Source organism: Cryptomeria japonica, chromosome 5, assembly GCF_030272615.1.
Source record: "Cryptomeria japonica chromosome 5, Sugi_1.0, whole genome shotgun sequence".
In the NCBI taxonomy this organism is placed as follows: Eukaryota; Viridiplantae; Streptophyta; class Pinopsida; order Cupressales; family Cupressaceae; genus Cryptomeria; species Cryptomeria japonica.
The window spans coordinates 360,130,898-360,153,461 of NC_081409.1; the positions used below are offsets into that span (position 1 = coordinate 360,130,898).

Sequence of the window (22,564 nt, forward strand, 5' to 3'; positions counted from 1 at the left end):
AAAAACATTAATATCAGAATAGCAATTAAACCAATTAAGCATAAACAATAATAATAGAATAAAAACCATCCACATGACACCAATATTTATATGTGGAAAACCCGGTAAAGGGAAAAACCATGGTGGGAAGCCTACCCACAGTCAAATAATACTTCTACAGTAAGTATGTGAATTGCAATTAAGGGGCCTGCACTTGCAGGGAGGCCAATATCCTAGAGCGCACTGCTCATCACAAAAGGAGCCTCACTGACTACATAGAAATCCAGACTACATTCTGGAGAAGTGTTGAACTGCAAAAGATAGCATCTCCTATGCCTGAGTACAGTTCAGGTTAAGCTCAATACCGGAGGAATGAATCCTCTTACATAAACCCAATTCTATCTCTAATGATCGATCAAATCCTTTTCCTGAATGATATTACATTATTCACACATTACATTCCTTGACCATAACCTCTAACATAACCATGATGTTTTACAATGAGATCTTACATCTATATATACAAACCCTCGACCATAAACAATTAGGTCAGCCACCAGATAATAAACCAAATACATAATTACAAACCATGTCAGCCTTAGACCAAACAAATAATATCCAACACATAAGACATCCCAGAAACACATCAAGAGGTCCAATCCACACGTTACATTAAAGTTGGTCCATAACCTAGATCAACTGGGACCTAGTATAGATCCACATGCTACATCAATGATATCCATCTGCCAAGTCTTGAACATGATCACCAACAACATCCTGAAACTCCATCAAAAGTTGCACCAACACCACTTATGCAATTCATCAAAGATCTTCATCAAAAGCTCTGCCAATGAAACCCTTGCCAGAACTAGAAACTAAGCTTCTAAGCAAGAAGGATAGCATCCGATCATCAAACCAAAACCAACTATCTGAATATGAGCATGAGTATCATGAACAAGCCAATTCCATCACCAAACTATACCAAAGCCTACCAAATCATGCGAGATCCAAATCAACCAGAAACCACTCAACCTATCAGGACTAGAAGGGTGTCGATAAAGCATCCAAATAGCTAGTGTTGGAATCAATGACAAAACATCAATGCAACACATAATCAATTCCACCAAATGGCCAACAATCTCCCCCTTTGGCATTGATGGCAACACTAGATGTGAAAAACATCTAGGTACCAAGAAATGCCAAACAAGTCTCCCCAATGGAAGACAACCAACAATCTCTCACATAAAACTCTGAATGTCAATATCTCTCCTCTTTACTTTTATTATCAATATATTTCCCCCTTTGAATTTTTCTTTTTCTTTCTTTGTCTTTTTCATATCAATATCTCTCCCCCTTTGACATCAATGCCAGAAATTTGACAAAAATATCAAAGCAAAAACATAAACCACTGAATCCCAAAGCTGACTACTCCCCTTGAGTAGTAGCATCCCACATCAGTGCCATAATGAATAATATCTCTGATAATGCATGTCGGACTGATGCCAAACTGCATCAATCAAGTCTCTACTAGAGGGGTAGAAACTCCCAATCTGTCTCTCAGGTACTCAAATGATTCCTTGGGCAAAGGTTTAGTGAAAATATCTGCAATTTGCTCTTTAGTGTTCACATAAACCAGTCTAACTTCATTGCTTCCACCTTTTCCTTCAAAAATTTATACTTGATAGATATGTGATTTGTTTTAGAATGAATTATCGGATTCTTTGATATATCAACAGAAACAGAGTTATCACAGTGAATAACTATCGGTGCATCACAATCCACCTTTATATCCTTCAACATTTGCTTCATCCATAAAACTTGTGTACAGTTAGTAGCAGTAGCAACGTACTCAACTTCAGCAGTAGATAAAGAAGTACATGACTGTTTCTTGCTGATCCATGAAACCAACTTCTTTCCAGAAAGAAAGCTCCACCATAAGTACTTTTCTAGTCATCAACATCTCTAGCCCAATCAGCATCTGTATATGCACATAAAGTAAATTTATCATCCTTAGGGTACCACAAGCCATATTCTGATGCACCTTGCAAGTATCTAAAAATCCTTTTCATTGAAATCTCATGATTTTCTCTAGGATCACTCTGAAATCTTGAAACAATACAAACAACATTCATAATGTCAGGCCTAGTCCGAGTCAAATGAAGCAAACCTCCAATCATAGATTTGTATCTTCTAGGATTTACTTGTGCATGAACATCTTTTCTTGTCAATTTCTCACTTGTAACCATAGGAGTACTTACCGGTTTACAATCTCCCATACCAAATTTCTTCAACAATTCCTTAGCATATAGCTCTGAATGTCAATATCTCGCCCCTTTACTTTTCTTAGCCATATCTTTCCGCCTTTGACTTTTTCTTTTTCTTTCTGTCTTTTTCACATTACCAATTCCACCAAATGGCCAACACAAACAATGAAGAAATGGGAGAAAATTCCCCAAGAATTTAATTCTATGAGTAATGCTTTTTTAATCTTGTTGCTTTTGTTTTTTTATTTTCTTTCGAGTTAGGGTGAGATTGGGTTCTTCATGATGGTTGTAGTATGCTATTGTACATTCTCATCCTATAATATATAATCATTATCTTCTATAGGTGTAGGTTTTCTAGATGTTGGTATGAACCATAGTTTTAGGTTGTTTTTGTATGTACTTTCTCATTGTAGTTAATACTTAGAAGTTATATTTTCTTTACTATATTATTATATATAAATATATATTTCAGTCCACATGTGTTGTAATCAAAAAAATTAATATCAACCAACATTTAATGTATTTCTATAGTTAATTTGCAATTGTTCCACTAGCCCTTCTAATTCAGAGTATTTTTTTGTCTACCTAGTAAGTTGTTTTGGCCTTCTACTTACATTTTTATTTATTTCTATCAACCCACTTGCATAGGAATTTTTCAATTAACAACTCTTAAATTCTAGAATATTATATGCCCTCATCATTTCTACCCTACTTAAAGAGTTGACCTCAATTTTAAGAAGTGAATCAAAACCACCTTATTGCTACAATGGTGATGTGAGAGAAAAAAAAATCAAAAGGATCCATACATGGAGATAAAAGATAGATAAAATTCATTATCTATATTGAAGAATATATTTTCATTCAACAGATAGTAGTGTTGTAGCCAAAGGGTTGCATTTTTGGGCATGGAGCTTGATCTTAGGAGTGTTCTTAATTCCTTTTCCATATCTAAATTTCACCAACCTACACATTGTCCAATTGGTTGTACTAAAAGAATACAAGAAGTTACAACTAAGCATACATGATCCATCTATTAGCTCACCTAAACTAAGCTAGCTTGATATCTCCTCTCAGCTTTCACAAGCATCACAAGAGGAAATCCCATGTGTAGGTCAATGAGCACCTAAAGATGTTTAGACATTGATTATTAGTTTTTATTATCTTTCACCTTCACAAATTTGATGACGTGGGTTGCAGATCAGGAATCTCTAACAAAGTTAGGGTTCTCTTAACAAGATGAAGCAAGTCATTTGTGAAGAGTCCAAGTGGAAGGAAAGATACACCTTCAATCTTTCAAGTTCATGTATCGGAAGGAGGTATATTTTTATCAAAGAATGTCTTACCTTGATAGCTTTGCAATATCAATTTCACTTGTCACCATGCAACATGCTCGATAATTAGGATAATTTACCATATTATGATTATGGTTTGAGTTGGATATAAGCTTAGCCTACTATGAAAATTTCTTAAGTTATCATTTATGCACAAGTTCAATTTCTCTAGTCACTTAGAGGTAGGTACTATAATTTTTTTTGGCTTTAACATAAAAGTTTGTGATTTTATAAAGAGAATTAGAAGTTCTGTTGAATTTCATCCAATTTCAATGAGAAAAAAATTGTTAATTAGGCTATTAGGCCATATGGTGATTCAATTTTTTGTATAAATCTTATTTTTGAAATTTTTCATCTCCAAAATAAATATAGTGATAGAAAGGAATAAATTTTTCCCCTGAATTGTGATATAATTTGTCTAAATAACTATAAATATAGGATGCCCATTGAGTATATATTTAGGTGGAGACTATTCAAGAACTGTAAAAAGGCACGGGTAGATTTGATATGGTCTAATTTAATTTAATTTAGTATTTTCTCTAAAAGATGGTCCCATGAAATATATCATTGACTATAACAACTAGAAAAGAAATGAACAAATCTAACCTATTCTAGTAGAAAATTTTGGCAACACAAACAATATGTATAACATGTTTTATGATCTTAGATCTATAAGATTGACAATTTTTTAGTGAGCCATTTATCTTGGAAGTAGAATGTCACATAAAAAATTTTCTCAATAAGTTTGACTCATTGCACCTATTATGTTTATTTGTAAATATATTTTCCTTTCATCAAACACTTGAAGAAATATTTCATCAAACTTGAAAACAACTACATGCCTATAATTAAATTTGACTTCAAAGCAAATCCAATTTTCACTGACTATTGTTACACCATTATTTTTATTGAAATTGGTCATGGGATAGATGTGACAATCTTGATATAGTAAAAAAGGGGTTTGCTCTTGTGGTGGTATCTTCTAACTCTATTGTCACTCACATAGAGGTATATTGTGTATTTTCACTTATTTCTTGAGGTTGGAAAAATTGGCCAAGATTTTTTTTCAATAAGAATTTGAAATTAGAAGGAGGAAACTAAAACAGATTAGTTATGGGTGGAGTTATCCACATTTTGTTTAATTCTAATGGAATTTGCTTGTTTATGATAGGATGGTCCATATTTTATGGTTGAAGAAGCCAAGAAATATGGTTATCAATTTACAAATCTTTATGATGAGGTGAGTAGATGAAAATCCTCCATTAGTCATATTTTTGTTTTATGTCTATGTTAACCATCTATTCTCAAACTTAACCTAGACATTATACTAATGTACCAACATACACCCTTGATTATCAAGAAGGTTATAAGCATGAAGGACACTCATATTTATCAAATAAGTCCATTTATGTTTTCCCAATTGTGGACTTTGGAAATAGGATTATAACTGCACTGCAAATGTTGATAAATAATAGTTTCACAAGATTTTGAATTATCTTTTTTATTAAATTTGTTTCTTTCTGAACAAAAAATATAAGAAATATTTAAAAATCAAACAAGAAATTATCTCTTAAACTACTTTTGAAAATTGTAATAAGATATCATATCTTAACCAACTATAACTATGATGGTGTTGATTCCTTTTCGAGATCTAAAATTGAACAACTTACACATTGTTCAATTAGTTGTCCTGAAAGATCATAAGAAGTTACAAATAAGAATATATGATTTGGTGGTTAGCTTATCTATACTAAGCTATCTTGATCTCTCCTCTCAGCTTTCTCAAGAATCACATAAAGAAATACCTTGTGTAGGTCAATGAGCACCTAAAGATTTTATCTTGAATCCAATCAATGGAACAATGTTTGGTAGTATAATATTTATTGGAGTTGAGGAAAAATCAACTCTACAGCTCCCAAAGATCACCTGCATACAAACTTGTCACAGAAGGAGAGAAGCAAAAAAACTATGGAGGCTAGAATTCGGAGATCCAGAAAAGAGGAGTCATATTGATTGTGCAACAAGAATGCAATTAAATAATTACAATTGTTATGAAAATACAAAGAGAGAATCCTTATAAAAGGATACTCAAAACCCTAAAGGTGAAAACCCTAAAGAATTATAAGATTCCTAAGTTTAGCTTAAGCATATAGTACAGTAGACTAATAATTAAATAAATAATTATTAGCTAATAAAAGATAACTCTAACAATATTCAAGCGAGCAATATCCTTGAAAGGAATTGAACTTGGGAATTAATGTATCTAGTTTTATATGATGTGCATGTTGAGCATACACAAGTTTTTTTGTTAGTTTAGCCACAAGTTATTTTTTATTATTTTTGACATTCATAAATTTGTTGATGTGGGTTCAAGATCACACATCTCTAACAAGGTGAGGGTTCTCTTAAAAAGATGGAGGAAGTTATTTGTGAAGAGTTTGAGTGGAAGGAAAGACACATATTCAAGCTCTCATCATACATAGAAAGGGGGTAGATTTTCATTGAAGCATGTCTTACATTGTTGGTTGCAATCTCAATTTATATGGACACAACTAAAAATTGTGAATTTCTCCAATTTGCATCTCTATGTTTCAAGTCATCAAGGATGGGATGATATTTCTTCCAAGAATAGGTTAATTTTTCACAAACTATATCCTCTTTTAGATCATTAGATATAGGTTGAATTGGGGCACACTCTTGTTACAACCTTTTTCAGATTATCAAGCCTGCACTATTTCAGCATTAACACTGCATAATCCCTATACATATAGTTTCTACTATATAACTACTGACAATTATCTACAAAAGGATATTGTATATGTTTGTAATTTTCTCTATTAAGAATGTACATATGGCCGGTATACAAAAAAGAACCCATTCAATCTTACTATTAGTACGTTTTCTAATTTGGTTATCTTATTCTATACAACATCCAATTTTAAATTGATTCATGCCATGTCTTTGAAGCTGTAATAGAAACCAAATTTATCCCTCACCTAAAGAGTGAACCAAAAAATGAATTGAAGTCTCTAGACGAAACTCTAAGAAAGAGGAATACAACCAATTTAAATCATGGTGATGATTCTTGCAATAGGAGCTAACTTGGTTTTCATGTTTGAGTTGAATTTTCATCAATATTTTACTTTATAAATGGATAAAATATGAAACCCCAACCAGAAGAATACACAGATGCATACTTGAATTACTATGTTGCTTTGGAATTATGTACAAGATCATCTGCTGCACTTTGTGCATATATATTTTCCTTCCAATATGTTAGGGTTTAATATTTGCAAATGTCGATGGCAAAAAATAGAGGATAGCGATCATTGCCAAAAAAAGGAGGTAGGGATAAGTTTTATAGAAGAGAAAACTAAAGATAGGGTCATAGCCAAAAAATAGAGGATAGGGATAGGGTTAATATAAGAGGATAGCATCCTAGGCCAAGACATTTGGATCGTTGGTAGAAAAAAGACAAATAGGGAGGCTATCAACTTTTTGGCATAAAATGCTTTCTCTAGGGAGAAAAGATCCCACTTAAAGCCTATTGACTAAAAACATAAATACTAGTTGACAACTTAAAAAAATGATAAATTGAATAATAATTTAAAACTATAAATTATTTCTCAAAAATTTATATCTTTTTTAAAAAAAAAAAATTTAAGGCAAAGAACGAACACGTAATTTATATTACTAATAAGAAATAAAATATACATAACATAAGATATTAACAAAAAGAGCTAGTTCATCTCGTAGGTTCGACTGGAGACTTCAACAAAAAAAGCATAAAGAAAACTATCCGAGAGAGCATTTCTCAGTCCAAGAAGCTATTTGCAGACCCAAAACCCCCCAAAAAACTAGCTTAGAGAGCATTGCTCAATCACAGAAACTATTTGTAAACCTAGGATGATCTGATTATGGACCTTGTACTAGATACATAGAAAAAGTATATAATTGAAGGGAAAGCTACAGACAATATCAAACTTCTTTATCTAAACAAGCAAAAGCCAAAAAGGAAATACTCCATATGACATACACAGATAACACAAAGAACACTAAGTATCTAGGGAGTTCTCTCCTATCGCCCAATGTCTTGCATTGTTCGCCTGATGAGCATTATTTCCAAACTTGAAGCCCACAAAGTACCCTTTGGGTGCCCCCACTACCCTTTCCACAACAGGAGCCTTCTCAACCCTTTGATGATGAGGTTGGTGAAGCACCAGATGATGCATGGAGTAAAAATGGTATGAGAATGATTTGCCTCTACTGATGAAATCAATTTAAAGAATAACCCTAGCTCATTCTGGAAAATCTTGCAATTATTAGATTCAGGTCCTATTTTCATAACATTATATATACTCACACAGTGAGATTTCTTCTTTAAAAAAATTCTTGGGAAAATCCCACCCACCCATCCCTTGTCATTGAACAGGTTGTATTTTTTCACTACCCTTTCAATCTCATCGACAAAAATGAAACCCTCTTTGACATAGCTTGAACACAAATGCAAAGAAACCCATAATTTTGAAGTAAATAAAAAATTTATGTAACTTATTAAACAATTTTGTTTTCCTACTAAAGAGAAAATTATAAAATTCTTCTACCTATTGTATTGTTGCGTAGTTTCCACTTGTTTAATTGTAATATTGATGGAAAGGGCAATTACTTAGTTTAGTAAAAACAATGGAAATAAATTATAAATTACCCAAATGCACTAACGACCAGACAACGTGTTTCTCAAGAAACAATGGGAGTAACGTTCTCATTCTCCAGAAGTAAAATAGACTGGAAGCTGAGGAATTCGAGAAAATACAGCTGTTTCAAGAATATTTAAAAGAATACTGAGGACTGAATTCTTCTCGACTACAAAGTACAAAACTATTTCAACACGGACGGCAGGACAGAAGATCGAGCATTCTCAATACAAATCAAACTCAAAACTCTATTTTTCAATTTTTCAGCATTTTGGAAGATCTGGAGGAGGCTGCTGGAGAGTGGAGGCGTTGTCAGGTCCATCTTGCACCAAAAACACCATTGCTAAACCCCACCCAATGTGCAAGTCCAAGTGACAGTGGAAGAACCATGCACCTGCATTCCATAGCCCATGGTGTTTGTTAAACACAAATTCGAATGAACAAAAGCATAATTTACGACTGTAATTTTTCGATACAGATGAACATAATGTTTATATCTTACCCGGATTGTCAGCTACAAATCTAATGGCAGCCCATCCATTGACTGGAACATTGACAGTATTGCGCTTGGGAGGATCCACCAAATTGAACTTTCGAGAATCTTTCTCTGCATTATAATTGCCAAATCCTGATCCTACGATGTAAAAGTCATACCCGTGAAGATGAATTGGATGGCTACTGGGGTCTATGATATTGGTGCCCTGGAGAATTACTTGCACTGAAGTGTTATATTTCAGTACTTTTACTTTGGTGCTTGTCACTGTTGACCAAAGGCCACTGCTGATATTCTGAGCAGTATAATCGAACTGCAGCGGAGGGCTATCTGGGAAGTCCTCTGTAAAGACTTCATCGATGCCTAAACGGTAAGCTTGCAGTATTGACAAGGACTTTGGCAGTACAAATGAGTGATTATTCATGCTTGCTGCAGCTCTTGCGCCATTGGGACCTGCGCATGAATGGTTGGGGCAGTTGATTAGTCCCAATCCCACCGTGTACAAAAGATTTTCATCAACTTTCTGGGGAACAGAAACAGGATGGTTTAGAGACGCCAGGCTTCTCAGACTGCTTTCAAATTTTGTTGCAGTCTTGGTGTCGTTGCACATGGGAAGTTTAGGGAGTTTAGGAGTTAGTGAGGTGGATAAACTTTCTTTACTGTACTCGAAGATTGCAGTAGTGGAGTTAGCAAATGAGGGTCCACTACCACTTCCATATGGATGAGCAGCCAAGTAAAATCTGCCTGCAGTTTTACTGAATTTCACAAGAACATCTGTAGTTTGGCCCGGTCCCAACATGATGACTTGTGTTTTGTGGGGCTTTGTATACAATGCATCCACGGCCACCACGGTCATTTTGTGGTTCGCGAGGGAAACAAAGAGGTCGTTGTTCAGTGCAGCGTTTATCAGTCTGAGAAGATTAGTTTGCCCTGTCTTTACAGCAACTCTGAATGTATCTGCATTCATTGATAATAGTTTAGTTAAAAATAAATTGAAAATAAAGTTTTGTTTAGATGGCCTTTTTTTTGAGTTACAAGTATTGCCTGAAGCTGAGCATGGATAGAGGTCTCCTGGTTGGCCATTTATGGTGAAAGCGTCTGAATTGTTAGGGCCACCTCCTGTGCGTTTAGCTTCATTGATGACGTCGATGGGGTTCGCGTTCCACCATTCTCCTGTTGCGAGAATCAAAATCACTCATGAGTTATCGGTGACAACTACGTAAAAACTGTGAATGTGTTAATAAAATTCTATTCTTTTTTAAATCTTAAATTTGATAGTCGTTTATACATCAAAATATTAAATTTAATATTATTAAAAATAATTCCTACCTTTAATTTTGATGGAACAGAAAACCACAACACACTAATCCAAAAGCCAAAAGCGATTCTTACAATCATTGACACTTCAAAATGCTAAACCTAAAGTACATACAATTTATCATACCAAGTAAAATGGGAATTTCTTGGGCGGGCTTGCAAAATGGGTAAGATGTTCCATGTTTGGGAGAAATAATGAGGGCTCCATATACTGTAGCTCTAAGCCAAGAGCTGTGCGCATGCCACCACAGAGTACCCTCTTGGCGGGTAATGGTGAATCTATAAGTATAGTGTCCTCCTGGCTGAATTGGACATTGGGTCACATACTCTGGTCCGTCGGCCCACGCTGTTCGCAACTGCCGCACACCATGCCTGCAAATATAGCATAAATACTCTATAGTTGAGTATGAATTCATAATTTCTTTGAATGCAGATGAGATTGTTCTAGTCACAATATAGAAAGCTATACTCACCAGTGGATGGTAGCGTTATACTGCGCTTTGTTAAGGACTTTAACCACGAGAGTGTCCCCATTACTGACATAGAGCGTCGGACCTGGAAACTGCCCGTTCACTGTAATTATATTATACGTTCCGCACAGCTTCTTTACGGACTTTGATTGTATCTGTGATTGTGAAGAAAATCATGGGACAACAGCCGATCGAATTATTATCCCAACGAGTGTAACTATAATGGCAGCATTAAAGTTATATTAAAAAAATTTATCTAATGTATACTGTAAATTCAATGTAAACACCCGGAAACTAATGTTTTCTAGTTTCTTTCAGATATGAGAAATCTATACTAATTAGTAGTAAACGTGAAGAAAATAAAGTATTAGGAAGAATCGACTTACAACAAAAGTGTGAGTGTGTATGTTGCTTGCCAAGGCCGTAGTAATTATAAAGGCCATGATGACAATCACGAATTGAAGCTTTTTTGGGCATTGCCGGAATGTAGAACAATGCTGGTTAGACTGAAAATCTGCCATTGTTGATAAATTGCAGGGACCAACTACCCACTGGAAGAGAGAGGAAAAACATTCGAATCCCAATGATCAGAGAAAAACTCAACATGCGATGGGTGGTACAAGCTAACTTACAATGCAACACAACGAAACGGTTTATTAACGACGTAATCTCTCACAATGCAACTCAGCAAAACATTTTTTATTTCTAGTGATCACACAACCTTAGATACCTTTCATATTCCCGTGATCTTATTGGCCCCCGTGATTGGTATTTTTCTTTTCCGCGTTCAAATATTTTAGGTATCAAATTTACTTTGCCAGCCTGCAATGAATCTTCTTTTCATGTGCTGAAGATGCGGGCAATCTATCTACAGCTAATCATACAAGAGTTCAGTGAGGCTGCTAAGTCTTTATAAAAAGAGCAAATCTGCACTCTAGATTCTATATTATGTGTGGCTTCTTACACCAGTTAAATATGACGGTCTGTATCGCTACGTTTACGATAAGCAACTCTAGCACCGTTCATCGAAATTAACTTGGAGCGTTATAGTTCTAATAATAGTTCACTCAACCTTTCAATTATTAAGAAATTCAAAAAATATAATCAAAAGTTTATTAATAAATTTTATATGTATTAATAGCGGCTTATTTTTAAATCATTTTGGGATCATAGTTGAGAATCACATTTTTTAATACAATTTTATTAGGATCAAGAAATATAAAGTTAGATGCAATCACAATTTGACATATCAAAATTCTACATTATAAAATTTATCTTTAGTGTCACATATTTGACTTTTCTCATGAATATGATCTGTTAGACATGAATTCGGACTAGCTTTGGGTTGTTACTTATGTTGTCTAAAAGTTTTATGTTATTTATGGAATGAGGACTAGTGATATTGAGTGGGTCCTAATGATATTGAGTGGGCCCTAAAGAGGATATATCACATTTTTCATGAGTTTAAATCACCTATTTTTGAATTGTCACAATTAATTTTTCCATTGGTTGTTCTTGCCTTGCCTCTTTCCCATATATGTATCCACTATTTTGGCTTGTTATTCATTCATAATTGTAATGGATCAAAATGAAACTGGGTAGGATTAAGACCAAGATCCATTTTCATACAAACATTGGAATACGAAATCACTTAAAAGAGTGATTGTATTTGACTAACTCTTGTAAAAGAGAGTCAAATGACATTTCTAGGGTTTCTATTCCTTTGTTGCTATGGAAAGTCATTGAACAATGGAGATATATTGAAGCAATGTGAAACTGTGACTAAAGTATGAATTAAATGAGAACTTGGAATGTTGCAATTGACTAATAAACAAACATAGATTTTGCAACAGACAAAAAAATGGATAGGGAATCTGATTGTGCACTTGTATCTCCAATTGGAGTTGAATCTGTAGGACTAGGATGCCCAAAATGCCTTTGTCTTATGAGTATAAGGCACTGTCCAAAAATTTGCACCTTGAGACTACTTGAAATATGCCTATTAAATTTGGTGAAAAAAACTAAGGACAAGGGAGCCCCGACAACTTTGGTCACGAATAGGGGTGCCCTGACTGCCTTGGTCCTGGATAGGGGCACCCCAACCACTTTGGTCCTGAGAAATTAGGTTCAGATTCTGTGAACGGACCTATACTAGCTTCTTGATGTTGATATGGGCCTCTTGGCTCCACTAGGTACCTATAATTGTACACAAGAGGAATAAAAAGGTGTTGTTGACAGGGGTTTGCCTAGGTCAAACCCTAGGTTTGAAATTAATCCTAATTAAAATTGAAATTGAACCTAAATTGAATTGGAAAGGTTTGCCTTTTGAGGGAAAGGCTAGTCTCCTCAAAGGAAGAATTATCAATGATAATTCTCTTTCATTTCCAAGGAGACTTTCCTTTTTCCTTATAGGAAATGGGTTTCTTATCCTTCTCAACAGAGGGGGAGGGGAAGGTGGGAGGGCTCAGCTTGGTAATAGAAATAGAGGACAAGGGAATCAGAGAGGAAATAAAAGCTTCATTACAAAGCTAAATCAGTCTGGAGGGGTCCAAGCCGCTAGCATAGGCTCTCAGGGGTGAGAGACAAGCAGTGGAGGTTGGATGAGCGTGATATTTCTGGGAGGGTAGAGAGACAAGTGGTAGTGGTAAATCCTTTAAATCAGATTCTAATGGAGGGGGATGGGAAGCTTATCACCATTCTTCGGGTCAAGGGATTCCTTGGTGGAATTTTCCATGGAATGCAAAAGATAAAAGGGAAAACATGGGTAAGTGCACCAAGATAATGAACAAAAAGGTGGGTATAAGTGGCCACTTTTTTTTTTTTTTTTTTTTTTTCTGAAAACAGGTAAACCTGAACTTCAAAGAGATATTTTAAGGTCATGCACTCAGAACTAGGAGTTGAGAAAAGATTAAGAATTGTAGTACTTTGAATCTAGTTTCTAAACTACTAATTTTTTTAAAAATTGGATAAGATTAAGAGGGTCAAACCTCTCACGCACAAAAAATTGTTCCTGATTTTTTCAGAAAAACATAACATAGCTTTTTTCTTGCGCTGCACAAAATATATAATTATATTTAAAATTTTGCAAAACCCTTTGGTAGGATGATAGGTAAGAGTGGGATCTAGAAGTTGTGTATTTTTTTCTAATTTTTCGTTGAGTATTTTTTTTTTATTATTTTTTGAAGTGACCGCATCTTGAAAATTTGGTACCTATTCATGCGTTGGGCATTACTTGCATAAAAATAATAAAAAATGCAAACTTTTTTTTAAATAGTGTATAGAATCTAGTTTAGAACAATAATATGTAATGTATTTTGAATTTGGTCAAGTATATCAAAAGTTATTAAAAAAATGGTAGACATATGTCTGTGAGGTTTGTGCACTGGTAAAGAAAATTAAAGTTTACTATGCTAATGTTGTCCAAAAATAGAAAAAATTATATGGTCAGAAAATTGAGAAGACGTGTGAGATTATGGTTGTAATTTTAGAGATACCCACTTGATCATTTGTAAACCTGATGACGATGAAGATGAGAAATCATGTTGGATGATGAAAAAATGTGTAAAGGGACAAAAATGGGGGGGAAATGGGCTTGCAAGCCTTAGGATCATTTTCCAACCCTCTTACCAAGCCAAAACCCACACGGGTTTTGAAAAACAAAAAGTACTATTTATAGACATACATATATAATATGTGTTTATGTATGTATATATGCATATCTATAGTTATATATACATATATTTATATAGATATATGTATATATGTTTGTATATATGCATGTCTCTCTTCTTTTCCTCTCTCTCTCTTGTCTACCTTCCCCCATCACAGTCTTTGTTTATTCTAAGCCCTAATTTTCCTCCTTGAGTTCTATCTCATCTCTCTCCCCCTCACACTTCTCTCTCTATTGATTCTCTCACCCTTTTCTCCTTCTCGTTCTCTCTCTACCTCATGTCTCTCACCTTCTCCTCCATCTCCTACTCTCTCTCCCTATCCCACTCTCTCTCTCTCTCTCTCACACACACACACATTATCCTATCATATTATCACCCTCTCCCCCTTCTCTCTCTTTCTCTCTCCCTCCCTCTCCTTGTCCCCCCTCTCCCTCCACCTCTCATTATCTTATCCTATTCTATCTCTCCCCCTCCCCCTCTCTTGACCCTATTCTCTCTCTCTCTCTCTCTCTCTCTCTCTCTCTCTCTCTCTCTCTCTCTCTCTCTCTCTGGGTATGTGCAAGATCATGGTGTGCCAAACAGGCCCTTAAGTGGTAATGAAAATCATAAAACAAAGTTAGGCAACTTGACATAAAAATTTGAATAAGTTACCAACATTATTTGAAAAATATGTAAGAATAGAATCTGTAGAAAATTAAATTTAGTTTTTATGCTACTAGTTGTTTTCTGAAAAAAAAAAATCTATTTGATGAAAATTTAAAATTTCAATGTAGTAGTACTAAAATTTTAAGAAAAAAATAAGAAGCGGGATTCTGTCTGACCACCCTAACCATAATCAAATCATAAATTTTTTTAATAAGATTATTATCTATAAGTAGAAGACTCATGTCTGGATGTGACACATATTTTTTTATATTTTTTTATGAAACAAATAATTAATTATGATTTTTTTACTACAACTTTTTAAAATTATTAAAAACTCGTATGTCTAACCACCACAACTTGGTCAAAACTTTATGAAATTGAATTATTTTTCTTCTAATCCTATAGTAAACAAATTATATAATGTGACGCATGTTTTAGATTCAAAAACTATGATACCGTTTGAAAGTTATAGATATTTTTCAGTCAGCCTATCAATCAGGACTTTAGTTAAGATATCACCACTTTTTGGCCCCTCATGATCCTACACATACCCCTCCCTCTCTCTCCCTTATATACTATCTCTCTCCCTCTCCCTCTCTTTATCCTATTCTCCCCATCTCCTCTATCTCTCCCCCTCTCTCCCTCCCCCTCTCTCTCTCTCTCTCTCTCTCTCTCTCTCTCTCTCTCCCTCTCTCTCTCTCTCTCTCTCTCTCCCTCCCTCCCTTTTCCAATCTCCCTCTCTCTCCCTCTCCCCCTCTCCTTTTCCTAATCTCCCTCCCTCCCCCTCTCCTTATCCCCTTCTCTCTTTGTCTCTAACTCTCTCTCCATCCCCCTCTCCTTATCCTATTCTATTACTCTATTCCTATCTCCTATTCCCTATTCTCTCTCTCTCTCTCTCTCTCTCTCTCTCTCTCTCACTCTCTCTCTCTCTCTCTCCTTGTCCCAATCTCCCTCTCTGCCTCTCCTTTTCCTAATCTCCCTCTCTCTCCCCCCCCCCCTCTCTCTCTCTCTCTCTCTCTCTCTCTCTCTCTCTCTCTCTTCCTCTTTGGTTCCTAGTTCTACATAACCCGTACGGGTTATGTAGAACTAAGGCCAAAACTTCTAGTTCTACATAACATGTTCGGGTTATAAAAAATTGTGAACGTTCACATTGGGTTTCCATAACCCATACAGGTTATGGGAAAAACTTAATATATTTTAGTCCCAACAACCTAAAAACTAGCATTGTAAGTCGTTTGAAGGCCCCACTTCTTTTGCACATGATTTTCTGGGATAGTAACAGTTAGGTTTTCATTTTTTTTTTTCACTTTTGCTTTGAAATTATTGTTTTTGAAGTTATTTTATCATTTTTACTTTAGATTATAACAAAATGATGATCATTTGTTGTTTTTTTGCTTTGATCATGATTTATTTGTCTCATATTTTGGTTATTTTTTAAGTTATTTTATTATTGTTACTTTAGATTATAAAATAATGATGATCATTTATTGTTTTTTTGATATTTGACTGTGGATTGTCATCATGATGTTATGTGTAGGACAATGGGAAAGATCAAGAGAGGCAACAAAGGAAAGACAAAGGGAGCGTATGAGGAGATTAGGTGAAGGTATGTTATCTAATGCACCTAATGAAAGTGATGACCTTTCAACAATTGAAATTTATATGATGAATGCACCAAATCAAAATGATCAACATACACCAATTCAATTTCATATGATGAATGCACCTAATGAATGCAATGAACATACACCATTTGAAAATGATTCGGTGAATGCACATGTTAAGGAAATTGAAGAAGATATACCATTTGAATTTGATGTGATCAAGGAACATAATGCACCTAATGAAAATGAAGAGAATGCACCAATCTTAACACCTCTTATAATAATTCGTAGAAAACCAAAGTTCTTAATAGATATTGATTGTGAAGCCAATGCATGATAAAATTTCTGAAAGAACTTGTAGAAGAACAGTTAGAAGAATTTGGAATAACTATTTTGAAAACTTAAATCAAAGTGGAAGATGCCAATTAGTTGTTGAAATGATTAAAAATCTGAAATTTAGAGAGACAATGAAAATTTTGGGTTTAAGAACATCTGAAAATAATAGTGAAAGAATCATTGTGAGAAATCTTTTTGATGCATACCAAGCCATTGGTTTGAAATCACACACTAAAGATTCTAATGTTACTCATCGTGTCCTTACATCAACCATAATAGGAAAGGGAATGAAAAAATCTCATTTAATAAGCAAAATAAGAAAGTCATTAAGGATAAGTAGAACCACATTACACTATGCCTTAGAGAGGCGAGAGAAAATCGAGGATGCTAACAATAATTCTCTTTGGGCATTCTTGAGTAGATTCCCATGCAAGGACAAGGTGGTTGTTGATGCACTAAGAATGTTAATTGAGAAATGTTGTTAGAAGGCAAATTGGAATTAGTAATTGTGAGCTACATCCAAAACACTATTTAGATAGAAATCAAAAACAATTTATGAAAGGTTTCTTCAAAGATTTTTTGAGATGACAAAACCATTTTATGTTAAGATTAATCATGCACGTACTACATGTTGTTGTAGGGTCCATGTTGAATTTTCCATGCATTATGATATTTATCGTTATATATGTTGTACTTTGCATACTAACTATGTTTTGTAGGAATGTGTTCTACAAGCACCTCCTAAGTCACCGAGAGAATTTATTTCAAGTGTACTATGTAGATGAGATGATGGGTGCATTTACTATAAGATGATGTGTTTGAGAGGTTTTGTCCTACATGTGTTGGTTTGCAACAGTTGCATAAATGCCTACATTTGGATAACACACATGAAATTGGTAAGGAACTAGTTTCTATTGGAAAATACAAGTTAGTCACATATGGTGTTAAAGATGGAAAAGAATTAAAGAGGTGTGAGTTAGTGAAAGGGGATATATGCTTAGCTGATTTTATAAAGATGTTTAAAGAGAAACTAGTGTATGAGTACATAGGTCACACACATAGAGCTAGGTGGTTATATGAGCAATTCAAGTTGTGTAAGGACACTTTCTCCCTTGGCACTATTGTCTTTGTCGTTGATTTTTGCTAAGAATTATACACTAAAGTCGCAAAATGAAGTAAAATCTATGTATTACCACTCTACACAAGTTACAATTTTTATACACATAGCATTCATGCATGCACATGATAGCACCAAGGAGGACATAAAGGTTATAAGAGAATATCACTTCTATATCAGCGATGATCGTAGTCATTTCTCAGAGTTTGTGCAAGGATTATTTACGGTCTTCTATGATAGTTTAAGGGAAAGAGATATAAGATACAACCAACACTTAATATGGTTAGATAATTGCACCGCACAATTCAAGAATGCAAGGATGTTCTACTGGTTGACTAGGATGCATGTGACAAGTGGTGTGCAACATTTTTGGAATTTTATTGAGGCGGGGCATGGAAAGGGAGAGCATGATGTTGTGGGAGAATGTGTGAAAGGAGATATTACTAGAGAGGAATTGAAGTACAAAGGTGGTGCAATGTTAATAGATGAACAAACATTTATGCAATGGTGTAACTCTACGATGGGGCCAGGTAATGCAGGTAAGTCTATGGTTTCTAGATATTTTTGGTTAATACATGAATCTAATATTGAAAACTATCTAGATTGTTGTACACTTACAGGATCAAGTGACATGCATTCATTCAGAAGTTCAAATGCAGCGTCAGTAGTTATTTATACTAGACAAATTGCATGCTTTTTCTCTTCATGTATACATTTTGTGTGGGATGAATGTGAATCAAAAGAGTGTCTTGACTAATTGTCTTGTATACCTTTACAAACTCTAGATACATATCAACTTCCTAGAGCACAACAAATGAACCAGATTGAAGCATTAGTGGATTGTCACTAAGTATCAGACATAGTTCAACCAGGTAAAGGGTTACAATTTGTTACTTGGGTAAAATCAATTTTAAGCTCAATTTATTAGTATTAACTTATGCTAATTTTGGTATTAACTTATATCCTTCTATTAAATGTAGGTCATGTATATGTGGTTATTGTGGATAAGAACAATGAAGAAGGAACAAATTAATTTTTGTGTCATTGTATTGAGGCCAAAAAGAAATTGACTTCTACAGTGGTTGATGGAGAGGGTATTGAGTACCCAATAGGATACGTGGTTGTGACAAGGACATGGCTTAGAAGGTATCATTGTTGTCTCAAGTTGTATTGAGACCTCTTAAACTCATTTATTTATTAGTCATTGTATTGATTTTGGAATTAACTTATCCTTCTATAAAATGCAGGTACCCTATCAAAAATTTGAGGACTTTGAGACACATAGACATATTCTTCATTACTCAAACCTTCTTGTTGCAACAAATATTCATTTGATTAAATATCATGGTAGACCTCTTAACAAGGATTTGTGGAAAGTTCGTGAATCTGACCACGAGGTAATACTTGAGAGACTAAAGGTTAGAGCTGATCTAGAAGGTTCACTTGATTGATTTTGGTCCATCTAGAAGATTAATTCTACAATATGGTAGAATAATTTTGACAATTTTGTATATATAAATAGTAATGAGCTTGATCATTTATATTAGATGCCAAATTATATATATATATATATATATATATATATATATATATATATATATATATCTATCTATCTATCTATCTATCTATCTATCTATCTATCTATCTATATATATATGCCCATGGGGCTGATTTGCAAATTTTGAGAGCCCAAATTTGTACCATTTGATTATAAATTTGTACTATTTGGTTATAAATAAATGTGTCTAATTCTGACATATGTTAAATAAATTTCAAATGGGTATCTGAAAATGCAAAAAACATTCAAAGTGTTTAGGGAAATTTTTGAGTTATTGTTGAGTTACCCGATTTGAAGGGCTAGTAGGAATAAGCCTCCTAAGTGCAGTTTTGTGTACTGGGAAGTGAACCAGTAAAATTGGGCATGTGGAACCTTTTTTCATGCTTTCATATGTGTGTCAAACCCCTGAGTTATGTCTAGTTAAGCCGTTGAAGTTGAAAACCCCATTTGAGTGGTTGGGTGATGCCTTGAGAGTGCATTGAGACAAGGTGTGAAAGAGTGAGAAACCTAGTATTCGATGATTGGAGTTTGATTCTCTTCAGGTCAATTGAGTTTTATTAGAAGAAGGCATAAATATCTGCATCAATAAGTGTCACGGTCTCAGAATTACATGATGTCAAATTTTGACTGTATTTTCCAATTTGAGTGCTCAAGGGATAACATCGCTACAAGGTGGCTCAGAACGATTGGATGTCTTGGGGAGAGAGACAATGGCACACCTAGTTTAAACCCAGCCATCTGAACATGCTCACATAGAGGGTTCATTCCCACAATGAACAAAATGAAAGATGCACTATTTTGCTACATTTCACTGATGGTTTTTGACGGTTTTTGATACGACATAAAAAATATCACCACAAGAAAACAAAATTGAGTTGTCCAAAACCAAGAGAGGCTTTTTTAGGAAGTGACAACATGACCCTATAGGTTCAAATCAATTGTTTGTAAGTTCCACTATCTCTGAGTTATGTGACATCAAAGTTTGACCCTTTTTTCCACTTTGAGTGGTCAAGGAAAAGCGTCGCTACGAGGTGGCTCAGAATGATTGGACATCTTGGGGAGATAGACAAGGGAACACCTAGTGAAAAACTAGCCACCCAGATGTGCTTGCGCTGATGGTTCATTCCCACGACGAGTAGAATGAAAGATGCACTATTTTGCCACCTCTCACTGACGATTTTTTAGTGTTTTTGATGCGACAAATAAAATCTCACCACAAGAAAAAGGAATTGAGCTGTCTCAAACCGAGAGAAATTTTTTCAGGCAGAAATAACATGGCCCTATAGGCTCAAATGTCTCATCCATAAGTTCTACGGTCTCCGAGTTACGTGACATCAAAGTTTGACATTTTTTTCCACTTTGAGTGCTCAAGGGAAAGTGTCGCTATGAGGTGGCTCAGAACGATCAGACATCTTTGGGAGAAAGAAAAGGGCACACCTAGCATAAAATCGGCCACTCAAATGTGCTCGCACTAACGATTCATTCCCATGACAATTAGAATGAAAGATGCACTATTTTGCCACCTCTCACTGTCAGTTTTTGACGGTTTTTTATGCAACAGAAAAAATCTCACCACAAGAAAACGGAATTGAGTTGTCCGAAACCAAGAGGATTTTTTAGGCAGCAACAACATGACCCCATAGGTTCAAACAAATTGTCCATAAGTGCCATGGTCTCTGAGTTACATAGCCTCAAAGTTTGACCATTTTTTCCACTTTGAGAGCTCAAGGGAAAGCATTGCTACGAGGTCGCTTGGAATGATCGGATGTCTTGGGGAGAGAGAAAAGGGCACACCTAGCATAAACCCATCCATCCAGATGTGCTTGTGTTGACAGTTTGTTTCCACGATGAGCAAAATGAAAGATGCACTATTTTGCCACCTCTCACTGATAGTTTTTGACGGTTTTTTACGAAAGAAGAGATAATTGGTTTGATTTGATGTTAAAATGATTTCTTTAACTCTTCTTTTATATGAAATTTGGATGAATAGGTGTGTCTCTTACCCTAAGGCCGACTTTTTATGGAATAAAAATTAAATGGAAACCTTACCTAAGCCAACTCATCCTTAGATAAATTTCAAATTTTCTTTGGGCACTCAAATCTTGTCTTAATTGATTCTTGAAATGATGAACTTCGCTCCATAATATCAACTCCCAAAGTTATCTTGTTTTCTCTCAACTCATGAAGTAATAAAACTTCGCTCTCCTTGTTCAATACATGAAAAATTCGCTCTGAAGCATGAGTTTATGAAATAATAACTTTACTCCAATCTCTTCATGCATGAAGTTCACTCCTTATCTCAAACCCACGAAGTAACAATTTAATTCCTCCTTAGCAACCCTTTAAGTGAATGATTTTTCTCCTCTTAGGTCAAACATGAAGTAAAGAATTTCATTTGAAGCTTGCAGCTCTTAAATTTATCAACTTCACTCATAAACACCGATTCATGAAGAAAGAAACTTCGCTCAACTCTTTTGATATCTGAAATATGCATTTTGCTCCTAGTTTCTTGAAGCCGAAGTTCACTCCTAAAATCTCACACTTGAAGCTCAGTCCAAAGGTGAAGTCATGAAGTAAAACTTTGAAATCCAAGACATACTTAGAGGTGAGGCAAATTATGAAAGAGCTAAAGATTACTTCATTGCACATTCAAATGCTCAAACTCATGCAACTTACTTTCGTCAATCCTCAAAAGGACTCAAAGCAAATCCACTCAATCAAAATACACAATATCAGCATTATAGGTGTCGGTACTTGGGTATACACAATATGATCAACCTAGTTTAAAGGTATACGCCATATGAGTTACATGCAATGAACAAATTGGATCACATTTCAAGACATGTGCACAATGAACAAGTTTGATCACATTTCAATAGCAAATAACTAGGTTTCAAGAATATAAAGTTTCATATATATCAATGAACAAATTGGATTGAATATCAAGTTTTATATATATCAAAATTAACAATAATCGTGTACATATCAAAAAATGGCATAGATGTCAAATCAATAATAGTTACAAAAATGTGGCATGTGCCATGTCTATCAAAGTCGATATATACATATAAAAATGTTGACTATA

The 22,564-nt window shown here is 34.7% G+C and overlaps 1 protein-coding gene across 1 annotated transcript; it reads right to left on the reverse strand.

The window, feature by feature from the left end:
• Positions 1 to 8,531: 8,531 nt before the first annotated feature.
• On the reverse strand, positions 8,532 to 11,069 carry LOC131035891 (laccase-3-like). Its single transcript, XM_057967657.1, has 6 exons — positions 10,935 to 11,069; positions 10,552 to 10,703; positions 10,206 to 10,450; positions 9,806 to 9,934; positions 8,771 to 9,718; positions 8,532 to 8,662 (listed from the first exon to the last, which is right to left on the reverse strand). The coding sequence occupies exons 1-6, from the start codon at positions 11,067 to 11,069 to the stop codon at positions 8,532 to 8,534; spliced, it is 1,740 nt and encodes a 579-aa protein (XP_057823640.1).
• Between the last annotated feature and the right edge of the window lie 11,495 nt (positions 11,070 to 22,564).

Excerpts from the sequence above, each read along its gene's own strand:
- LOC131035891 (XM_057967657.1), bottom strand. The coding sequence starts at position 11,069 with ATGGCAGATTTTCAGTCTAACCAGCATTGTTCTACATTCCGGCAATGC. Across the intron at positions 10,451-10,551 it reads TATAACGCTACCATCCACTG|GCATGGTGTGCGGCAGTTGC; the intron begins GTGAGTATAGCT and ends CTATATTTGCAG. Across the intron at positions 9,935-10,205 it reads AGAAATTCCCATTTTACTTG|GAGAATGGTGGAACGCGAAC; the intron begins GTATGATAAATT and ends TTCTCGCAACAG.